The sequence below is a fragment of the Cyanistes caeruleus genome, chromosome 3 (genome assembly GCF_971803275.1).
Source record: "Cyanistes caeruleus chromosome 3, bCyaCae1.hap1.1, whole genome shotgun sequence".
NCBI lineage: Eukaryota > Metazoa > Chordata > Aves > Passeriformes > Paridae > Cyanistes > Cyanistes caeruleus.
The window spans coordinates 18,777,335-18,796,346 of record NC_141703.1 but is presented as its reverse complement, the minus strand read 5'-3'; the positions used below and the strand labels follow the sequence as shown (position 1 = coordinate 18,796,346).

Genomic DNA, 19,012 nt, shown 5'->3' with positions numbered 1-19,012 from the left:
ACTGAATGGCACAAGAATATCCGATGTAGCAAGCTGTGGAAGTGTGAGCTGCAGAGTCTTTTAGTTGATGTATTTCAAGGTGGATAACCTTAAAAATCAATAGTGTCTGCTGCACCACTCAGAATCATGATGGACTGCTCCTTGCTGATCCTCTTACTTAGGCTTTGAATAACTGATGCTGTGCTGCTGCAGATCCTCAGCACCAACCAGCCAAGGCAAGCTCTGGAGCATCCAGTAGCAGGGCTGCTCTTTTAAGCAAATCTTGGTCTGCTCTTAGAATTTTTTAGGTGAACTGCAGCTGTTGGTTGGGGGTTTTGGGGGTTGTTTTGGAGTTTTTCCTTTTTAAAACAGGCTACACTAGTGCTAGAAGACAGAGTAAGTACAATGACAGGAAAGTCATCTTTAAAGGCTCGAACAGTATTTTCACATTGCCTGTAAATATGGCATTTTCTCTTTGGAGAGAGAAGGTGCTTTCCATTCGGGCTTGTAGTGCCCCAGTTACAAAAATGGAAACAGCTATTAGGAAAAAAATATTAAATAGATTATCTTAACTTTGTGGAAAGTTAGCTTTGTGGGGCTGTCATCTAAGAGAGGTGAAAAATGCAGAGTTTTTTCTCCTCTAGCAAAGCAAAGTTTACAAGTTGAAATAGATACTTTTTTAGATACCAGTGACACCTCAGAAATTGTCTCATTAGAAACACAAAATATATGAATATCTAGAAGCACAAACCATAAACAGGAATTTATGGAGAGAAGCTGCCTGGGAGGTCTTGAAGATAGATTTCTTAAAGGGTCTGCATATAATTCTCTGGATTTTCTAAAAGTTCATTGGAAAAACAAAATAGAAAGTTATCTAAAATAAACTGACAAAAGCTGGAGGAACAGGAGGAGGAAGAGAATGAAGTATCAGATGTGGTGCTCTAGCTACTAAAAAAAAAAGTACTTTCTCTGCTGACCTCACCTTATGCATGTATTAAGAGAGCAGAGATATTCTCTTGCTCTCTTATTTTTGTAAGGAAGTAGCTTCTGCTGCCTCTGATCATATGCATAAAAAGACAGCATGTTACTCTTAGGCAGACTGAATCTAGTGAAAGGGATAGAAAGCTTCTTTGAAGAAAAGCCCTAGAAAAATCCAGTAACAGAAATAGACTTCCACTGAGAGTTTACTGAGATTTTGCTGCTCTTCTGTGTCTCAGTAATGAAGCAGACCAACGAGAGAAAGTAAATTCATGTCATGCCTAAGGTGTATGTGTTGGGGAAAGATCAGAGAAGTTTTTGCATGCCACTGGTGCTGAAAACAGATCTCTGAATGATACCTTTCTCCTTACGGACTGACAGTTTGGAGTTCTTCAGGGAGCTGTATTTGCAGATGGAAGAGGGACAGGAGGTGAGAGCAACAATGCTGGTTGCATGGTACATCCCTTAATTCTCATGTTATAACATGGTATATGTAAAATTATCAAAGATATGTGGAAATTACTTGACTCTCATATTGGTATTTAATTATGATTCACCAACAGGTGATACTGCCGGGTGCTGTAGGGGTATCTGCCTCTCTGATGTGCATTTCAGAGTTCTTAGGCTGGTTGTGACCTTTCTCAGAGACTGTGCTCTCTCTGCAGGTGGGGTTGGGATTTGGCTCCCTCCATTTGTCTACTGCATTTATCTACCATGTGTTGGAGTCTGAGACAGTGTGTGCCCTTGTTTTTGACACTTAACTCTAAGATCCAGAAAAATACTGTATTTCATACAATATGAAATCATGAGCATGTTTTCATGGTGATACATGAGAACAACTGTTAAAGTTAGAAAAAGCTAAAAGTGTGTGTAGATTAGAGAGTTTTCTTAAGTCACTGGGTGAAAAAGTTAGTTTAGAGTTTAAGTTAATTTAGAAAGCAGAAGACAAGATGGAGGATTTAAACTGTTTCTTTTCCTTCTTTCTTCTTCATGGTCTTCTTCTAGAGGTTTTTGAGTAATAGCAGGTGATTGGCTAGAAAATGCTGCAGTGCAGCACACAGGTATTGGGTCATTGGGTCATTAAGAAAAATAATATGCATGTCTATTGTTAATTGAGTAAGAATGAGTATAAAGATAAAAGAACTTCATGGTTCAGGGCCATTTTGGGCTTTCAAAGCCAAAGTGAGCCACAAAGTGAGCCACAAGGCCATTTTGTACTATCAGAGCAAAATGAGCTAGGTTGCAGTGAATTAAGCTTATGCAGGAAGTCTGGAGAGACCTGCCAAGTTCTGTGATACATCCTAATAAACATGAGAAACAAGATCCTGACAAGCTTGGGAGTTTTCCTCAAACCCAGAGAACTGTGATAAGTGGGACTCCCCACGAGGGAGGATCCCAAAGGAGCTCAGCCCAAAGGGGACTGAGAAATCCAGGAGCGGAAAAAAAGTATAGAAGTGCAGCAGAATCAAGAAAGAGAAAAAAGAAACAAAAAAGAATTTTTTAGAAAAGTTACACCATGAGCTAGAGTCAGTTCAGCACTTGCAGACTAACAGTCTCTTTTGAAAGTAAAATAAGAGTTAATTCTTTGTCAGGCAACTTAGAACAAATATTATCTGAGGTCTGTCAGGACTGCAATAAGTTGATATCATGAGCTGAAATCTGTCAGTACTGTGCTGACCAGATATTGCTTGTTGCTTGCAGTGGTAGTTTGGTTTCCTGAAGCACAGGAGTTCACCATGAGTTCATCAGTGGATGGTGTTTGGGGTTAGACACTGGAGTGGTCTGTTTGTCTGTCTCATTGGCACTGGGAATTGGTAGCTGTGAGTCAGTGGGGAATCCAGGCATTGGGTGAAAAATGCAAAGTATTTTGCATCCAGTTTTGGTTCCTACTGTGTACAGGATCAGCCTCGTTTCAGTGGTTATTAACATTAATTTAAAATCTTTATGCTTTTAAACTGTTTTCTATTTCATGGATATGTGATGCTGGATAGCTTTCATCCTTTCTATTTTCTGCTTGAAAACTCAAGATCTTTCCCTCCAGCCATGAGAATTTTTTCTTCTAGATACAATAAATAGGGTTTGTCATAACACTGTAGAAGAAAGTCAAGTATTTTAGTAATTCCACATAAATACATTTTTTTGATATCTTTTTTGTTTGTTTGTGCCCTGGAGCATTTTGAAGTGATTTCAGATAGTTTATCCAAGTAACAAATACAGAGCTGTTATGGGTGCCTTAGGAAGGGAGAGGATTCAGCTCAGAAAGCTGCTTAACATGTTAGATTCCCAAATTAAAATGTGTGTCTTCTTTTTAAAAAGGCTAACAGACTAATTGTTGTGTTTTATGTTATGAGTATGTCCCTACTGTTACTATTCCCTTCCAAAAGTTGAAGGATGAAAAATTGAACCACAGATGACAAAGGCTTTGTTGTCGGGTTATTTTTCTTTCATATATGGGATATGATTAAATGTGTGCTGTAAAAAAGAGGCTTCTTTAAAGCCTGATAATATTGATTACCATTTGAGACCTGCCAGCAGCATTATTAGTTAATGCATAAGAAAGTCTAATAGAAAATTATTAAGTTGATGTTTTGGTTCCTCTAGTGAGAACGTTTCAGATATTCATCTCATATCGTTGCACAAATTGTTTGACTCAAGTAGATACCACAAAATCATGTTTTAATGATTTTTTTCCTTTTTCCATATTTTATTTTTTTTTCACAGTCACATGACACAATCAGCCACATTTGAAGACCCTCGAATAGAGAGCTGCCAAATAACCCCTCCAACCCCTCGGAAAGTGGAAATGAGGAGGGATCCTGTGCTAGGATTTGGGTTTGTGGCTGGTAGTGAAAAGCCAGTTGTTGTACGCTCAGTAACACCAGGTATGTTCTCCTCACCTGACCCCAGAAGAAAACTTTGATTTAGCCTGCTAAAATGAAATACAGCTACAAGGTTGAGAACTGTTGAAATATTCAGGCAGGAAAAGTAATCACAAATACTAGATATGATTTTAAGCCTTGTCTTACCCAGTGGTTTCCTTCCTCCCACTCATTTTTGAACATTACATAAATGTGTTGGCAAAAGGCCAGTTTGGAGTTATTGCTCTGAGCCATTACTATTGTTTGCCTGAAAAAAGTTAACGCATTTCATTCAAGGAAAGAAAGTCTTCTCCCTGGTATCTTTATATTGGTTTGCTGTCACCTTCATTACCATTGAATCAGCGTTTTCAAGAGGTATGTTGCGTTCTGAGATTAAAACTTGCATATTTTTCATTCTTACCATCACCTTCCCAAGGAAAGCTAGGTTTGTAAAAACAATATATCTTTCTGGAAAAGAGAATGCTATTGCTGGCTTTTTTTTCTTTAATGAATGCATCTGTATAACTATATGGTTAAAAGCCAGGTCAAAAGATATCCCTAAACATCTTTCCTGCCGTGAAAATTAGTGAGGTTTGTGATCTTTTTGAAGTCCTGAGAGACCAGACCTGGGATAATCCATCTCCCAAATAGCAGGCTCCTGCTCTCTATGCTTAAAAGTTCAGTTGTTATGTAAAATTGCAGCCAAGGGCAGGGATTTGACTTTGCTCTTGTTCAGTATGTTCAGAACCCCCACAGAGAGCAGAAGAGAGGCAAAATTGACTTTGTGAAGTTCTGATGTCATTTACCCACATGTGTGCATTGATTACATTTGTATTGCTTTCACATGAAGTGAGCAGCATAACTAATATTTGAACCAAATCCAGACAGCTCATTTCTCTCAGCTTGGCTTTATTAATTTAGTTTTATGTTAAAATTTTGAAAATGTGTCTACTATGTTCTGTTCCAAGTGAATAGGAGGAAGTATGAACTCAGGACCTACATGGATTTGTATCAATTTATGAGGGATATGGAAGTGGAGTAAAATTTTCAAAGCAAATAGTGGAAAGGATCAACATTAGCTTAGTTGTTGAATTAATTGGTTTTGATGCTGAAACATTTTCTTTTAAGACTTTATCTTCATAGTGGTAATAATATTCATTTTTTTATGTATCATTGCAGTGTGTAAATGCAAAGACTAGAAAGGATATATCTTTGCACTAGGAACTCTGATGTCACATCATCTTCTGGGCATCTAATTGTGCTGAGAAAGTAAAATACAATGCACTCAATGTACATTTCAGCAGTGCCAGAATCCAAACCACATGGGCATATACATGACTGATTGTCTATTCAGACTAATGCTAAATATTCATTTCTAACTGAAAGTGGCAATGCTTTCAGATGTACCCATGTTCATTGAGTGGTAGGAATACAGCAGAAAAGAGATTCAAGCAGCTGGAGGTGTAAAAACTTACTGTCTCCAATTGAAGAAAACAGGTTTGTTTTGCCTAGAAGAGAAAAGTCATAGGAGACACCTGGGAATGACATTAAAATATATAAGTGATGTTTCACTGGAAAAGAATAAGATGTTTCTTTGCCTGGGACAGGAAACCATATGCTGCAACCAGGAAAATCTGGTATACTTACCATGGAAAAAGACCTCCTGATCTTAACAGTAGGTAAACAGAATCATTTGTTCACAGGAAAAGAAATCCTCCTCAGAGTGGTCTTACAAAATATCAGACAAATACTGATCAAGGTGATTAAAATATGGTTGATCGCACCTTAAAGGGTACATTAGTCCACAGTTTATGGATCCCTTTGGCCCTCCAGAAAATTGAACCCCTGGTTTAAGTGGTTAGATACAGGTTTAGAACTTGAGGAACTTCAGTAGAAGCTCCTGAACCACTAGCTTGCAAGATTTTCCTGGTGAGGGAGTACTGGTAACGTCAGAAATAGTGTTAGTGTAAAAATGTCATTAGCTGAAGAAATAACACAAAAACACACTTGCAGTATGTGAACAACAGCGTGTCTGTGCGTTTACAGTGGTCTGCTAACCTGTGCTCTCTTTTTTTTTTCTCTTCATTTGTCTGCAGGCGGCCCCTCTGAAGGAAAGCTAATACCAGGGGATCAGATCATAATGATTAATGATGAGCCAGTCAGCACTGCTCCAAGGGAGAGAGTCATCGACCTTGTCAGGTACTTGATGTCCTGTCACTTAAACTGCGAACCCAGTGACTTATTGCCTTGTGCAGTCGTTCAGTAGTACAGCAAGTCTTGCTTTCCATGGCTGAGACAAGAGAAAATAATGTTGCTTTAGTTATAATGAAGAATGATGAATTATTTTAGTATTGAAATGAAGTGTCCTCTTAAAATATCATCTGGGTAGCTGAAAAAGTATAAAAACATCCAGAAGTAGCTCCAAAGTACTTGGGTATCAAAAGAGGAATAGTATTCTCCTGGTATTTATTTTTGGTATGGATTGTTGAAAAGATGATTCCTGGAGCATGGAAGTTCCACTCACTGTTGCACTGCTGTTCATTTTTCGCTTGAAGAAAGTTAAGTTTGTCTTATGTGAAGAATAAAGAAAACTTGGTAGCATGGTTTTTGAGAATGAATGGATGCATGTAAATATGTAGAGAAGCTCAAAAAGTGTTTAGGTGGAATGCAGGTAGGTGAGTTTGTGTGAAAGAGGCAGGCAGGAAAGAGAAGAAGGAAGAAAACAAAACAAAAAAGGTGTCTGGGGATAGTACAGGAAAGGAAAAATGTCAGTATTTATAACATAAATGTAGATTGTAAATGGGATGTAGAAGGAAAAGAATAACAGTAACTGACAAATACTAAGGATATAGAAAAAGATGTATTGCAATTCATTTAATAAACTTTGCTTTTGGAGTAACAAGAAATGTTACATATGCATTGCACAGAAAAATGGCAAGTAACTAAATAAATAAACTTAAAAATTAGTCATTTAAATTCCAGTAGCTTGATTGCTGTACACCAGATTTGTTTCTGTATTCTCCTTCCCATTAGTGTAAACTCTGAATCGGTGGGTCTTATTAACCTGAGATGCTCAGGTTTTAACTGTACAGGTACCTCTCCTCAAAACTTACAGCTATCAGTGTTTTCAGTGTTACCCATGTAATTTTGAAAAGTCACATTTGTTTACAAAAATTTGGGCAGGAAGTACCACAGCAGTTTCCTCCTGCAAACGGGTGTTCATTTGCTGGGGATTAGAAGAAAACTTCCAAAGATGATGCAGAAATGGTATGAAAACACCAGCAATGCTGATGGCCTTCATCTGTGTTAGTTGGGATTAAACAAATTAGATTTTCATACTTTTTTCAAAAGAAGTGTTAACCTGCAAGTCAACTAATAAACAAAACTTGCTAAGAGCTTCTTGTGATGAGCAGACTCCATAAACTGAAAGAACTGTCTTGCTTCTAATAAAGTTCTGTGTTGTGCTCTGTGTTGACCACTGGTATAAGCCTCAAAAATTGGTCTTATGCTCATTTTTGATGTCTTTGTTTCTCAATAAAGCAATAATATTGTCTTCTTCATTCTTTCCCTGATTCTTTGACATTAAGCAAAGTTAGGTTCTCTATCTCATTTTCTGCTTCTAGCAATATGTAGTAATAACAGCAAGGAAAATAGACTGATTAGACCTGAGACAGACAGAATTTATTTTATAGTTGATGCTCTGTCTGCCTTCAAATGAGAAACTCAATAAGAATGTCACCCTTCCCAATTACATAGACTACATAGGTAGTGTCAAATTAAGTTCTGTTTCATTTCAGGGAAAGCTTTAGGTGATGCTTTTCTTACACTGTAATTCTACCTCTGCTCTCAAAATCTGTCTGCTGTTGGGATTTTGACAGAGACTCATTCTTTGATGAAATTTGGAGTGAAATATATTGGGGTTGTATGTTACAGCATTTGAAATAAGAGCTTTCTTTTCATGCCAGTGGGGATGCCTGGAATGATTAGACACTGTCAATTGCAGTCCTGACACCACAGCAGAAGCAATTCTTTACATCAATGAAATAGTGCACCTCTTCTGTATAATTGAAGATTTTCATATTAGATACATCTGCAACTTTTGAATGTATCTTCGTTATTCAGTGTGCGAGGGAGAAGTTCTGAAATCTTGTTTTCCTGCAGGTATCAGCATCTCAGTGGTCAGCAGTGAGGGTGTTTTAAATGCATAGGTTATACAGTGGGCATAATCACAAAATCATGGAAGAACTGAGAGGAGATTTCTGAAGGTCATCCATTCTAACCTCTTGCTCTAGTCCAAGTGTCAAAGTTAGACATGGCTGCTCAGCACTTGCCAAATCAAGTCTTTAATATCTCCAAATATGGTGATTTCATAACCACACTGGGTAAGTGTTTCAGTTCTTAACCAGTGGCCTTTCAGAAAGACATGAGCCAACTTCTTTATCAGCCTTAGATGCAGCCCATCTAGGCCCATGGACTTGTGAGTGTCACTCTAACCTAAGCAACTCCTAATTCAGCCTTTGTCTGCCTCTGTTCCCTAAATTCTGTCACTGAATTTCTGTCACAGGGTGGCAGACCTTGCCACTAAAAGCCAAAGCCAAGAAAGCATTGAGCATCTGAGCTTGTTCAATATCCTTCACAGGTTACCCACTCAATTTAGCAGTAAATTTGTATTTCCCATGGCTTTCACTGCTATTGTAGTTGTAGAGACCCTTCTTGTTATTCTTCATCCACACTGGATAAGTTTCAGTGCAAACTGAGCTTTGCAAAGCCCGTATCTGCCTGGCCAGGTACAGCTTCTCTGTTTCTCCTGGGTAACCTTCTCCATTTCCATCTCTGATCTCTTTCTATTTTGCACTGGGTCTTGTTCAGGCTTTCCCTGTGGAGAAAGCCCTGTGGTGTCCTGGTTTGCCTGCCTGCTTCCCTGCAGGCTGGAACAGACCGTTCTGGCACCTGGAGGAGGCTCTCTGTGAAGATCACCCAGCTCACCTGGGCTCTGGCCTTTCAGAGCTGCGTCCCAAAACACCCTGCTTGCCAGTGCCCTGGACAAGCTGCAGTCTGAGTTTGGACTGGGTTCTTCTTCCTCTTTTTCTTAATCTGGAAGGATCTTAATCTGTGCTATTTTGTGGTCACTGCAGCACATTAATGAGAAATTGATATCCCAACACTGTTTTTTTCTGTGATTACATGGTCTCTTGCTGATTAGGTATAACAAGGTATATTTTTCATTGATGTGAAATTCACTGGCTATTTTTATGCAGCTTTCCCTCAAAGCTTTTTGTAAAGTCAACAAATAATTTGTCATTATAATTGCAGAGAGTGAGGAAAAAATTAATCTACTTTCAAGATCATGTCAAATAGGAAAAATCCAAATCACATAAGAAAAGAAAAAGGCAGATTTCACAACCAGGTGAGCACCAAACTTCACCAGGAATAGGAAAGCCCAAAACTTCTAAGCGAAATATAAATAAATGTTAGATGTTAAGTCAATGTTGAATATTAAACCAAGTTTTTAATGAAACACAATGTTTAATTGTTTTCCAAGAAAACATTGTCAGAACATTAACTTATGAAAATACTTATGCATTCGAAGGAAAAGAAAATGGAAAAGGCAATTTCTGCTTTTAAAAAAAAAAGTCTATTAATTAAAAAAAAAACTTCAAAATGTCCACCAAAAAGGGCAACTGAAAAGTGTCAAATATTTTTCTGTTAGGAAAAAGCATATCCCTCATCAATAAATTAGCTTTATTCCTACATTTCCCACAAAATCAATCAGAGTAATTTTCTTTAGATATTTTTTTTTCTTACGCCCTTTTCCTATCAGCTCCAAATTCATTGTCTAACTGTTACTCTTACAGGAATTGAAATAGATAGACTGGTCTTTCAAGAAAGTCCATTTTGTACAATGGTTTTGTTACAGGAAAATGCAAGAAGTTAAATGCAATGCATAACACAGAAATTTTCCCATTGCCTTTCTATTGCATTGTAATATTTTAATTATGTGTGGGCTTATTAAACATTCATTACTGAAAATAATGTTTCTTGAGTAGAAAACTGTTATACCCACTTCTGCTGACTCCTGTGGGCACTGAGCAGGAACCTGGTGAGAGATTTTGATTTGTTTTTTAAGAACTGAGGGACACTTGTATCCTAGGAAGTCTCAGGTCTGGAGATTATCAGGCATATTCATTGTAAATATCCGCTGTAGGTCGTTCTGATCCATTGAATTCTTTTGGCTCTGCTTTACTGGCAACATTTAATTAATGTTCAAGTTGTTCTTTGAAAGCCTGAGTTGCAGAAATATGAATCCAGTATGGTTTGCAGACAAAATCCATTTGGACTCATTATTTCTGGGTGCTATTCAATGGTTTTTGCACCATATTATGTTCTCTTGAGCTATTTACAGCACAAACTCAGAAGTCATGTTTATGGTTTCCCTTACAAAGAGAGGTCAGTTTTGTGTCACTTGTGGCTGTGGTCAAGATGAATTCCATTCAAGACAGACAGTTACAAAACTTCAAAAAAGAGGAAGAAACAAGATCACTTTTCTAAATGTAAGCTTCAAGTCGAGGCAAGTAGCAAGTGAACAGAATACAAAAGATGTATTTGAAGTGCAGTCAGATCAAAATTTATCAGGAGCTATTTATCCTGGTTTTATTTTGCTCCTGATACAGATTCTGTGAGTTAAAGCTTTTCACACATACTTAACAGTAAGTACTTTGAGACAACATTAAAGTCATGGTGCAATGAAGCAATTTTTTCCTTACATGAAGGTGAGCAACAATGCAACACTGACCTATTAGAAGGTATGGTATCAGTTAATTGATTGCTCGGAGGTGCATGTATCTCATTATCACTGGTTAATGTTACATTTCTATATTTTTAAGAATCAGCTTCACTGACCCTTTTTTTTGAAACAGAGAAAAAGATCTAACAAATAATTTGCCTTATTAGCTGTTTATAAGCAATTCCTATAACGTGAATGACTTGTTTATCTTAGATTGCACCAAGTAGGCATTAGTCTACAAGGATCTGAACTCATTAAACTGTCTCTTTATTTAGCAAGGTATTTTACTGATATTTTAAGTGAAACACAAGTGTACTGCTTACTCCATAAACCAAACAGTGAGTATAGCATGGTAATGGTAATTTGTTCACACTTGAATTAAAATAGTTATCCAAGCAGCCATCCAGGAGAGACTGGCATCTGAAGAGGGTGATCCATCTGAGATACTTGTTTTGGAAAAACTACCCTGTTGCAGAAAGCTTTTTTATATATTGACTAAAGAAGAAGAACAGAAAAGAATTTTAGAGTAGAAGCCTGACTTCTAGATTGCTAAATTAGGCTAGAATGGTCCATTCCTTGAAACTCTAACAGCAGTAAATCAGTATTTGATATCCTGTGGAATTCCACTAAAAGATTTAAATTGCAAAGTGAGAAATGAAAAAGGTAAAATTCATTAAAGGCTTTTATTTGTTTGCTCTATTTTGTATTTAAGAGAAATTACTCAAAAACCTCTCTGAAATAACTATTTATTTGGTGAGTTAATGTCACAGCAAGTTTTCATCAAGAGGATCTAGAGGATTCTTTCAATTCCTCAGTAGAATTTATGGTTTAATTGTGTATTGCCATAAGACTGGAGAGAAGGAACCTTCCAGGATTTTAGGCTGCATGTTTCATTTAAGTGCAAACATGAATTTAATCAATGCTGACCATCCTTAGCAACATTGTGAAATGGATGAGGATTCTGTCGCTCCCATTTGACTCTGTGTATGTCAGGGAACCACTTTTCCTACTCTGTATCCCCAGAGCTAAATGCAAGTGTAAAGGGGAGCTCAGTGACAGTGCCTGTCATCATCTTCGTCTCACAGCAGCTGAAAATGCCGCTTTTCAAATGTTTCTGGATCTAGTTTAGACAGTTTCTTACACTGGATAAAGTAATTTTGGTGGACTTACTATTAAAGATATTCTTTCTTCATCATCATCATAGAGAAAAAAATAGCATATTAAAGCTATTATCTATGATACTGCTTAGCAACCATGAACCTTGAAAACTGCTTTTTCTGAATAACCAGTCATACAGATATTTTAATTTGAAGGTACTCCATTATACTCCCAGTTCAATATATAAATCCAGAGGCTGTACCCACTTTGTGTCAGGCCCTGATTGATGAATTGCTAGTGTTCTAGGTTTTAAACACATAATGGTGAACAAAGGGACAAAATGTTGGACCAAGTGATCTGTAAGAATTTTACAAGTGCCATCAGTGGAGATAAGCTTTCTGCCAGGGTGTTTAATTAACTACATGTGACCAGCCCATTCAAGGAGCTCAGAGTCAGGATATTAGAAGTCAGTTCCTCTCTGTCTTGAGGGGTGTTGTTAGATATGTATCTTCTACCTTTTGAGGTGTTTCTGCAATGTAATACAGAGATAATGGCATCATATTTCATTTAGCTCTGAATTTGTGAGAATCTGAATCTCTAATTTTATATTACTGCATTTATCTTCTTTTCTTGGCTGTTGTGCTGCTCTTTCTTCTTGAGCTAATATATTGAAGGCTAGTTCAGGTTTCCCCAGATTTTAATTACTAATCTGCAGTAAGATTTCAGAAATGCCCGACCACCTTTTCAAATGCCTGTAAGAGCTGAAAGCTGTATAGAGATATTACTTGTTATTGTTAAAATCAATTCTAACTGTGGATGTTGTTCTCTTTAAGTCCATTTTATCTCTGAAAGCATGCAGTGTCATATCCTTGTGTATTCCTTGCAGATAGTTGACTGACATGATTTAGGAAAGTTTGGCCTTCATAATTCAGATGTTCTGAATGCTGAGATCTTAATTTGTTTTGTAAACTTAAATTTATTTTTGTGTTAACCATGCTGAATGGCCCCCAGAGTTAGCAAGTGTAGGCCCTTTTCTGAAATTTCAAGGCTTGATGTGTCATCTGTTGTGTCATCATCCCACTCTGTTCTCTAGAAAAAGGAGTCGGCTGCGATGAATTTCAGGTCAGCTGTTCCTTAACAAGTTGTTTTATGGAATGCAAGGGTATGAATGGAGATGTGGAACAGCTGTGCCCAAAACACAAGTAACTGTACTGATTGGTTCTTCAGATGTGAACCAGCAAATGTTGCTCTCATTAGCTTGTTCTGACAAGCTTATTGCTTCTCATCCAACTGAACAAAAGTGTTGGCTTGTCCAAATGGAAGATTTACTTTAAAGCCAGCTGCACTGATGTGAATGTTTCAGAGTAGCTGTTCCCATGTAAAGTCATTCAGATGAACACCAAGCTTTGAGCTTATTATGAATTAATGCTTCCATGTGATGAATTACCTTTATATTTCATTCTCTGCAGTAGATGTTTATCCTGCTTTGTGCTATTTATGCAAACCCCATGCATCAAAGGATTACATCTGGTTGGAATATGTAGCAAGAGGTACCTAAAAATCTTATGTCCTGCATTCAGAGTAGGGAGGGTTAGAGAATAGGTGTCAGACTACTGAAACTGCATGATTTCTCTTTCCCAACTGCATTTTATGTCTCTTTTGAAATGACACTTCCAAGTCCTCAAAGACAATGTTGGGCAATCCAGCCCTTTACACTGTGCTGTTTGTAGCTGAATGTTCTGTGGATGCCTTGAAGACATTACAACAGGACAGCTACACTTACACAGGTGTATTCACTCTGAAATTTAATCAGCAGAAAGTAGAAGCCAGGTTGAAACACAAGCCAGAGACAGTTTCAGGAGCTGTTTGGGAAGCTCCAGTCTGTGCAGAACAGTCTCTGGGACTGGGGAAGCAGTATAGGCTGACAGGAGAGGACTGTGCCATGCACCTGGGGCTGCCAGCATGGAGTGGCTGTGAAGTAGAAAGATGACAGAGATGCCTTCATCAGTGCATGCACAGAACTCTGTCCTTCCAGAAGCATCTGTCTGCCCTCACTGAGAATTTTACAATTCTCTTATCCTGCCAGTCAGTTGCTGACTTATCCAGCACATACACATCAGCTAATGAAGCTATTGTAATGGCTGGCATAGCCATTTCTGAGAAGACGTGGTGGTTGTGGGCCTGTGATGCTTTGGGAAGGCCTTGACAATGTGGCTTTTCCCAGTGGTGGCATCAGCATTCCCTTTTATCCTGAGCCAGTGCTGGCCAGATGAATCACAGAAATTAACTGTTGTTTATCTGCTGCCTAAATAGCTTCAGGATGACAGAGAAGTAGTTCTTTAAAATACTGAAATGTAGCTTGCACTGTCACTAAAGCAGCTTGTAATTGCTCTGAATTATACCAAAATGCTGTATTTTGATAGAAAGATGGCAAAGGTGATGTCAAGAGCTGAGAGGCAAACATGATATTTTTATGGTTTTGTAAGTTGACCCTTGGAGACTTCTGTCAGCTACAGGTACCTTCTATGAGGGAAAGGCATTTAAATTGCCTCCTTTTAAGGAATGCTGTTTTGAAGGTGGCAGTTTTACATGCACCAGTGTTCATAAGAGGTAAAAGGTAATTTAAACTGTTGAGAGAGAAGGGTGAAAAGACTGCAACCAATTTGCAGTGTCTTGTGTATTTCCATTCATTTGAAGTATCTTTAGTTTTCGTGTTTTTTTCCCCTGTCAAGGTGGAAGCAGCACTCTCTGGGGTGGGAAGGACATAAGGAGGGTGACTGTAAATGAGTAAAACCCTACTCAGAGAAAAATGTCATGGAGAGGTCTTGGTACTCCATGGTCCATTGCTATAACAGTGTAATTTTAATGAACTGCATAATGGGAAGCTGACTCAGGAGTCCCTGAAGATGACAGGATCTTTCTCTAGCTCTGTGGCATGCTGATGTTGTGTCTTCCTGATTCTCAGAGTTACTTTTTACTTTCACAATTCTATTTACTTTCCAGGTGACATTTAGTCTATAAAGTAAAATAAAATGAAGAATGGTGCTTCCTGAAGCTGTGTGTGTCCATAAGGTGGCTGTCCCTCAGAACATTAGGGTACACTTTCAGTGGTTACCTCTACACTTCCATTTCATATTCCTGCTCTCATGGCAATGTTGCCTTTCAATCAGCCAAAAACATGTTAGGGATGTCAGTGCTTGAAACCTGATACCTGGAGTTTGTCTAAAGAGTTGGAAAAGCCCAAAAAATAGTAGAAATGAGAGAGTACCTAAGTGAATATTTAATAGTTAAATGAGACTGGAAGGGGCAAAGAGACAAAAATAGGCTTGATGTTGTGCCAGGGGAGGTTGAAATTCAATATAAGAATAAAGTTCCTCACCCAAAGAGTCACTGGGCACAGGAACAGGCTCCCCAGGGAAGTGGCCACAGCACTGACCCTGACAGAGTTCAATAAATGTTTGGACAACATTTTCAGGCATTCTTGGGGTGGTCCTGTGCCAGGAGTTGGACTTCAGTGGTCCTTGTGGATCACTTCCAACTCAGGCAATTCTGTTTTTATGATTCTCTGAATCCTAGTCTGATAAAACTGTGACTTCTTTTTGATTGAGAGATGTCTAGATCTAATTGTTTTGTAAAATAGTTGGATCTGGCTCTCAGTGCAATTGACTGATTTTTTTTTCTGACGTTTTTATGTGTGTTTGCAAGGCCTAATTTTTGGGGGAGTTTTTTAAGCTTTTTAAAAAAATCTGATCAAAAGGTTTAAGACTGTCACTAGCAAGTCCTTTCTCTGTTTCCATCCAATAAGAATAATTTTGTGATTCACAGTCTCTCTTAGCAGTTGATAGATTAATGTTGTTGAAATAGAAATGTTGTGGGGACTTCTGTGTTGCTTAATGGACTAGAAAACTTTCAACACAGAATTATATAATATTTTTAATTTAGCAGTAGTGCAGCCGACAAGGACTCCCCAAACTGCCAAGAGATTGGGTATCTACTTCTAATTCTACCAGATATGCCCAATAGAAGCAGGTTAGTTAAAAGGGGAACAGTTTTACATATTCTGACTCATTAGTCCCCAAAGTGATATTGTGATAGTCTTCAGTTAAATATTACCACTGATTGGGATGACTTTGGGTCACAGTGGAACGTCAGAGGAGAAAACAGTTTCTCATTAATCTGGGACAAAAACTAGTAGAAACTAGTAGAAAATAAAAATAACTAAAAATAAATTCATTTTAAAAACATTGAGTTTTTCAAAAGGCAGCTTAATGTGGTAGACTTCTCTATCTGGGATTTATTAGTCAGCTTTTCCTTGATTTCTGATGTGACAATTGATCATCTGTAATTTATTACAGGCAACAAATGACAAGTAGTGTAAGAGAAGTATTTTAGCTACTGCTTTAGCTTTTTACAGCTTTTTTTCCCATAGACATAATTTTCTGTTTGACTTTTTGCTTGACTTTTAACAACCAAGTCTTCACAAACCTGAAAGCAGCGACAGGAAGAGGGGAAAGACAAATGGTGTATTTCAAAGCAGGTGACTTCCAAATGATGTCGGTCTTAGTTTTGCTTTGGCTTTGTTTAACAAAGAAGCTGGTTCTGAGAAACCAAGAAGTTAGAATATCAAACTGGAGCCTGCAAATACCAAAGGAGAGACTGCAGAGATAAAACCAGATTGCCATCAGCCTACGTTTCCCCAAGGCATATTTCTTACATATTATGTGCAGAAATGTTAATTGTTCTTTTAGCTCCTGTTCCTCCTCATGCAGACTAAAACTTCATATATTTTACTTACTGCACAAGGGAAAATCTCTGCAGTCCACTGTCTGTATTGTTAAATAAAGTAATTCAGTTTGATTGCAGGTTTAGTTATAACCACATTTGTTCAGCTTATGAATCAAACAAGACTCCAGGAGAGGCAAAGGTCTTGTCATCTTGTATCATGGAACTCACCCATTTTATGATCACTTCAGCTTTTCAGCAGGTCTGTTACTCAGAAAGCACTGTGTGAAAAAGGCAGTTCTTTCGTTGAAGAAATTGGTTTCTACAGCAGTTTGAAATCCTTTAGGTCATCTGTATTTAATAAAAGCTATAGGAATCATGAGGTTTAGTCATAGCACTGAAATCTTCATTCCATACTTTGTCTTTTCTGCTCAATGTTATTTTCTCTGTGTCATTACAGTGTGCCAGAGACTTAAAAGGAAAATATCATCTGCCTGAGTTTATCAAGAGAAATAGCAAAAACTCTCCATATTAGAAGACAGCAAAATATTAAAACAATTATTGACTTTGCAGTCCAGTTTCTTTTTAATTTTTTATCTCGTGTCATTCTCCTTACTGCACAGTTTTACATGGAAATTATACTTTTGTGACCAGAAATACCCTTTTGTTCTGCATTTCATCTGAAATTCTATTTGTGTTCAAAGTCTTTAATTAAATATTAGGACAACTGCATTAGTAAAGATACTGCTTCCTTTTCCCCTTAAAAAGTATTGAAACAATTTCTTAGTGTTCTACACCAATTACAGTCATGTTGCAGTGTCCAGCAGATGCCTTGAGATCATTAATAATTCATTCAGACTGCCATGGGTTTAAGGAAGGAACTGTACCACATATTGACATATGAGACAGGAAGAAAATTCAGCACACACTTTTGCAACCATTTTTTTTTGGAGAAAGAGTAAATTGCATAATTTATGCTCCCAGATATATAGACTGAGGACACTGTTTGCTAATGTAAGTCTTAGGGCTTTTTATTGAACAAGTAACATGTCATAAGCATGCAGTATATATTCTACATAAATGTAGGCATTTGCACATGTTTGTATGTATGTGTGGAGAGAGAGAGGAATATGATTCATAAAGCTCTATTATAATGGATTTGGGATTTGTGCGTTACTTAGAAACAAGATCCTGAGTTTCTGCAGCTCGTGTTACCCAAAATCTTGTCTTGACATTTTACATGGTTTGTCATGACCATTTTACATAGTTTGTACAGCCAACCTGTTATAAGGAGAGTTGCTTAGACAGTTTCAAAATATTTGTTAGAAACATTTTCTTTATCTCTACCTAAAAGTGATAAATAAAAGGTGTGAATTCTACCATGTCATTGTGATTCTCTCCAGTAGAAAAAAAACCAAGTTTCATTTCTGTTTTACAAGAAAAATACACATTAAAATGGGGAAAGATGTGGGCAGAGGGGATTTTTATAACACCTATCGTTTTGTGAGTGTTACTAGTTTTATGAGGTTCATAGGATATACAGGTTACCTATGGTGGGGGGTGGGGAGAGATAACTGCATACATTTTGCCAAAGATACACAATGCACTTAATTTAATCCCTTTGGAGAACAAATTTAATTAATTTATTAAATTAAACCTACAGATGAGGCTTTTGTAAGTAAGGCAGCAACAGCTGGAACTCCATTTCCTGTGAGATGCTGAAGCGTTCAGGAGGGCAGAGCTGAAGGTCATGGCAAAGCGGGTACTTAAGGATGACAAAATAAGCACGTCATAGAGCAGTTTGTAGTGGAAGGGACTTTTTACATTATCTAGTTTCAACCTCCCTGCAATGGGCAGGGACATCTTCCACTAGATCAGGTTGCTTAGAGCCCCTTCCAATCTGAGCTCTAACACTGCCAGGGATGGAACATCCATAGCTTCTTCAGACAACTTGTTCTAGTGCCTCACCACCCTGGCAGTATAGAATTTCTTCCTTGTATTTTAAACATACCTTGTCTTAGTTTAAAAGCTCTTGTCCTATTGCAGCAGGCCCAGCTAAAAAGCTGGTTCCCATCTTTCTTAGAGGCCTCCTTTAATTTACTGGAGGTGCAATAAGGTCTTCCTGTTGCCTTCTCTTTTCCAGGTTGAACAATCAAAATTCTCTCGTTTTGTCTTCATAGCAGAGCTGTTCCAGCACTCTGATCATTTTTGTGACTCTTTTTGGACCTGGGTCTCCACACCTCTACCTAATGGAACCACTGCCATTTGGCAATAGCTGGTGAAATTCCAGAAGTTCAGAAATGTAGGGAAAGGAGCTTTGAAAGTCATGTGCTGGCATTAGAAGGGAGGTGCTGTTTCCCACTGTAATGTGTTGAATATGGCCTCTGGTAGTAAAAACTTTGTTTCAGAAGAAGGCTGGCCAAGATGAAGTGCAGGGTGACTGTGCCTGTTGCTCAGAGCAAGTGGATTAAACTGATATTGAAACCATTCCTCTCTAGATCCCCTTGGTTCACATATCAAAGCTCAGTGTAGGGTGAAACTACCATAGATTGTTAAGATGCAGCAGTTCGGGCCTCAGCTTGCCATGGCATTA

The 19,012-nt window shown here is 37.9% G+C and overlaps 1 protein-coding gene across 2 annotated transcripts in view; it reads left to right on the top strand.

Annotated features, from left to right (window-relative positions):
* Nucleotides 1–19,012, top strand: part of FRMPD4 (FERM and PDZ domain containing 4) — a 296,031-nt gene that overhangs the window by 225,980 nt on the left and 51,039 nt on the right. For both annotated transcript variants that reach the window (XM_086880086.1, XM_023918368.2), the window contains 2 exons: nucleotides 3,679–3,839; nucleotides 5,912–6,014. In XM_086880086.1, coding sequence (XP_086736212.1) covers nucleotides 3,679–3,839; nucleotides 5,912–6,014 — 264 coding nt within the window. The remainder of the gene's footprint in view (nucleotides 1–3,678; nucleotides 3,840–5,911; nucleotides 6,015–19,012) is intronic.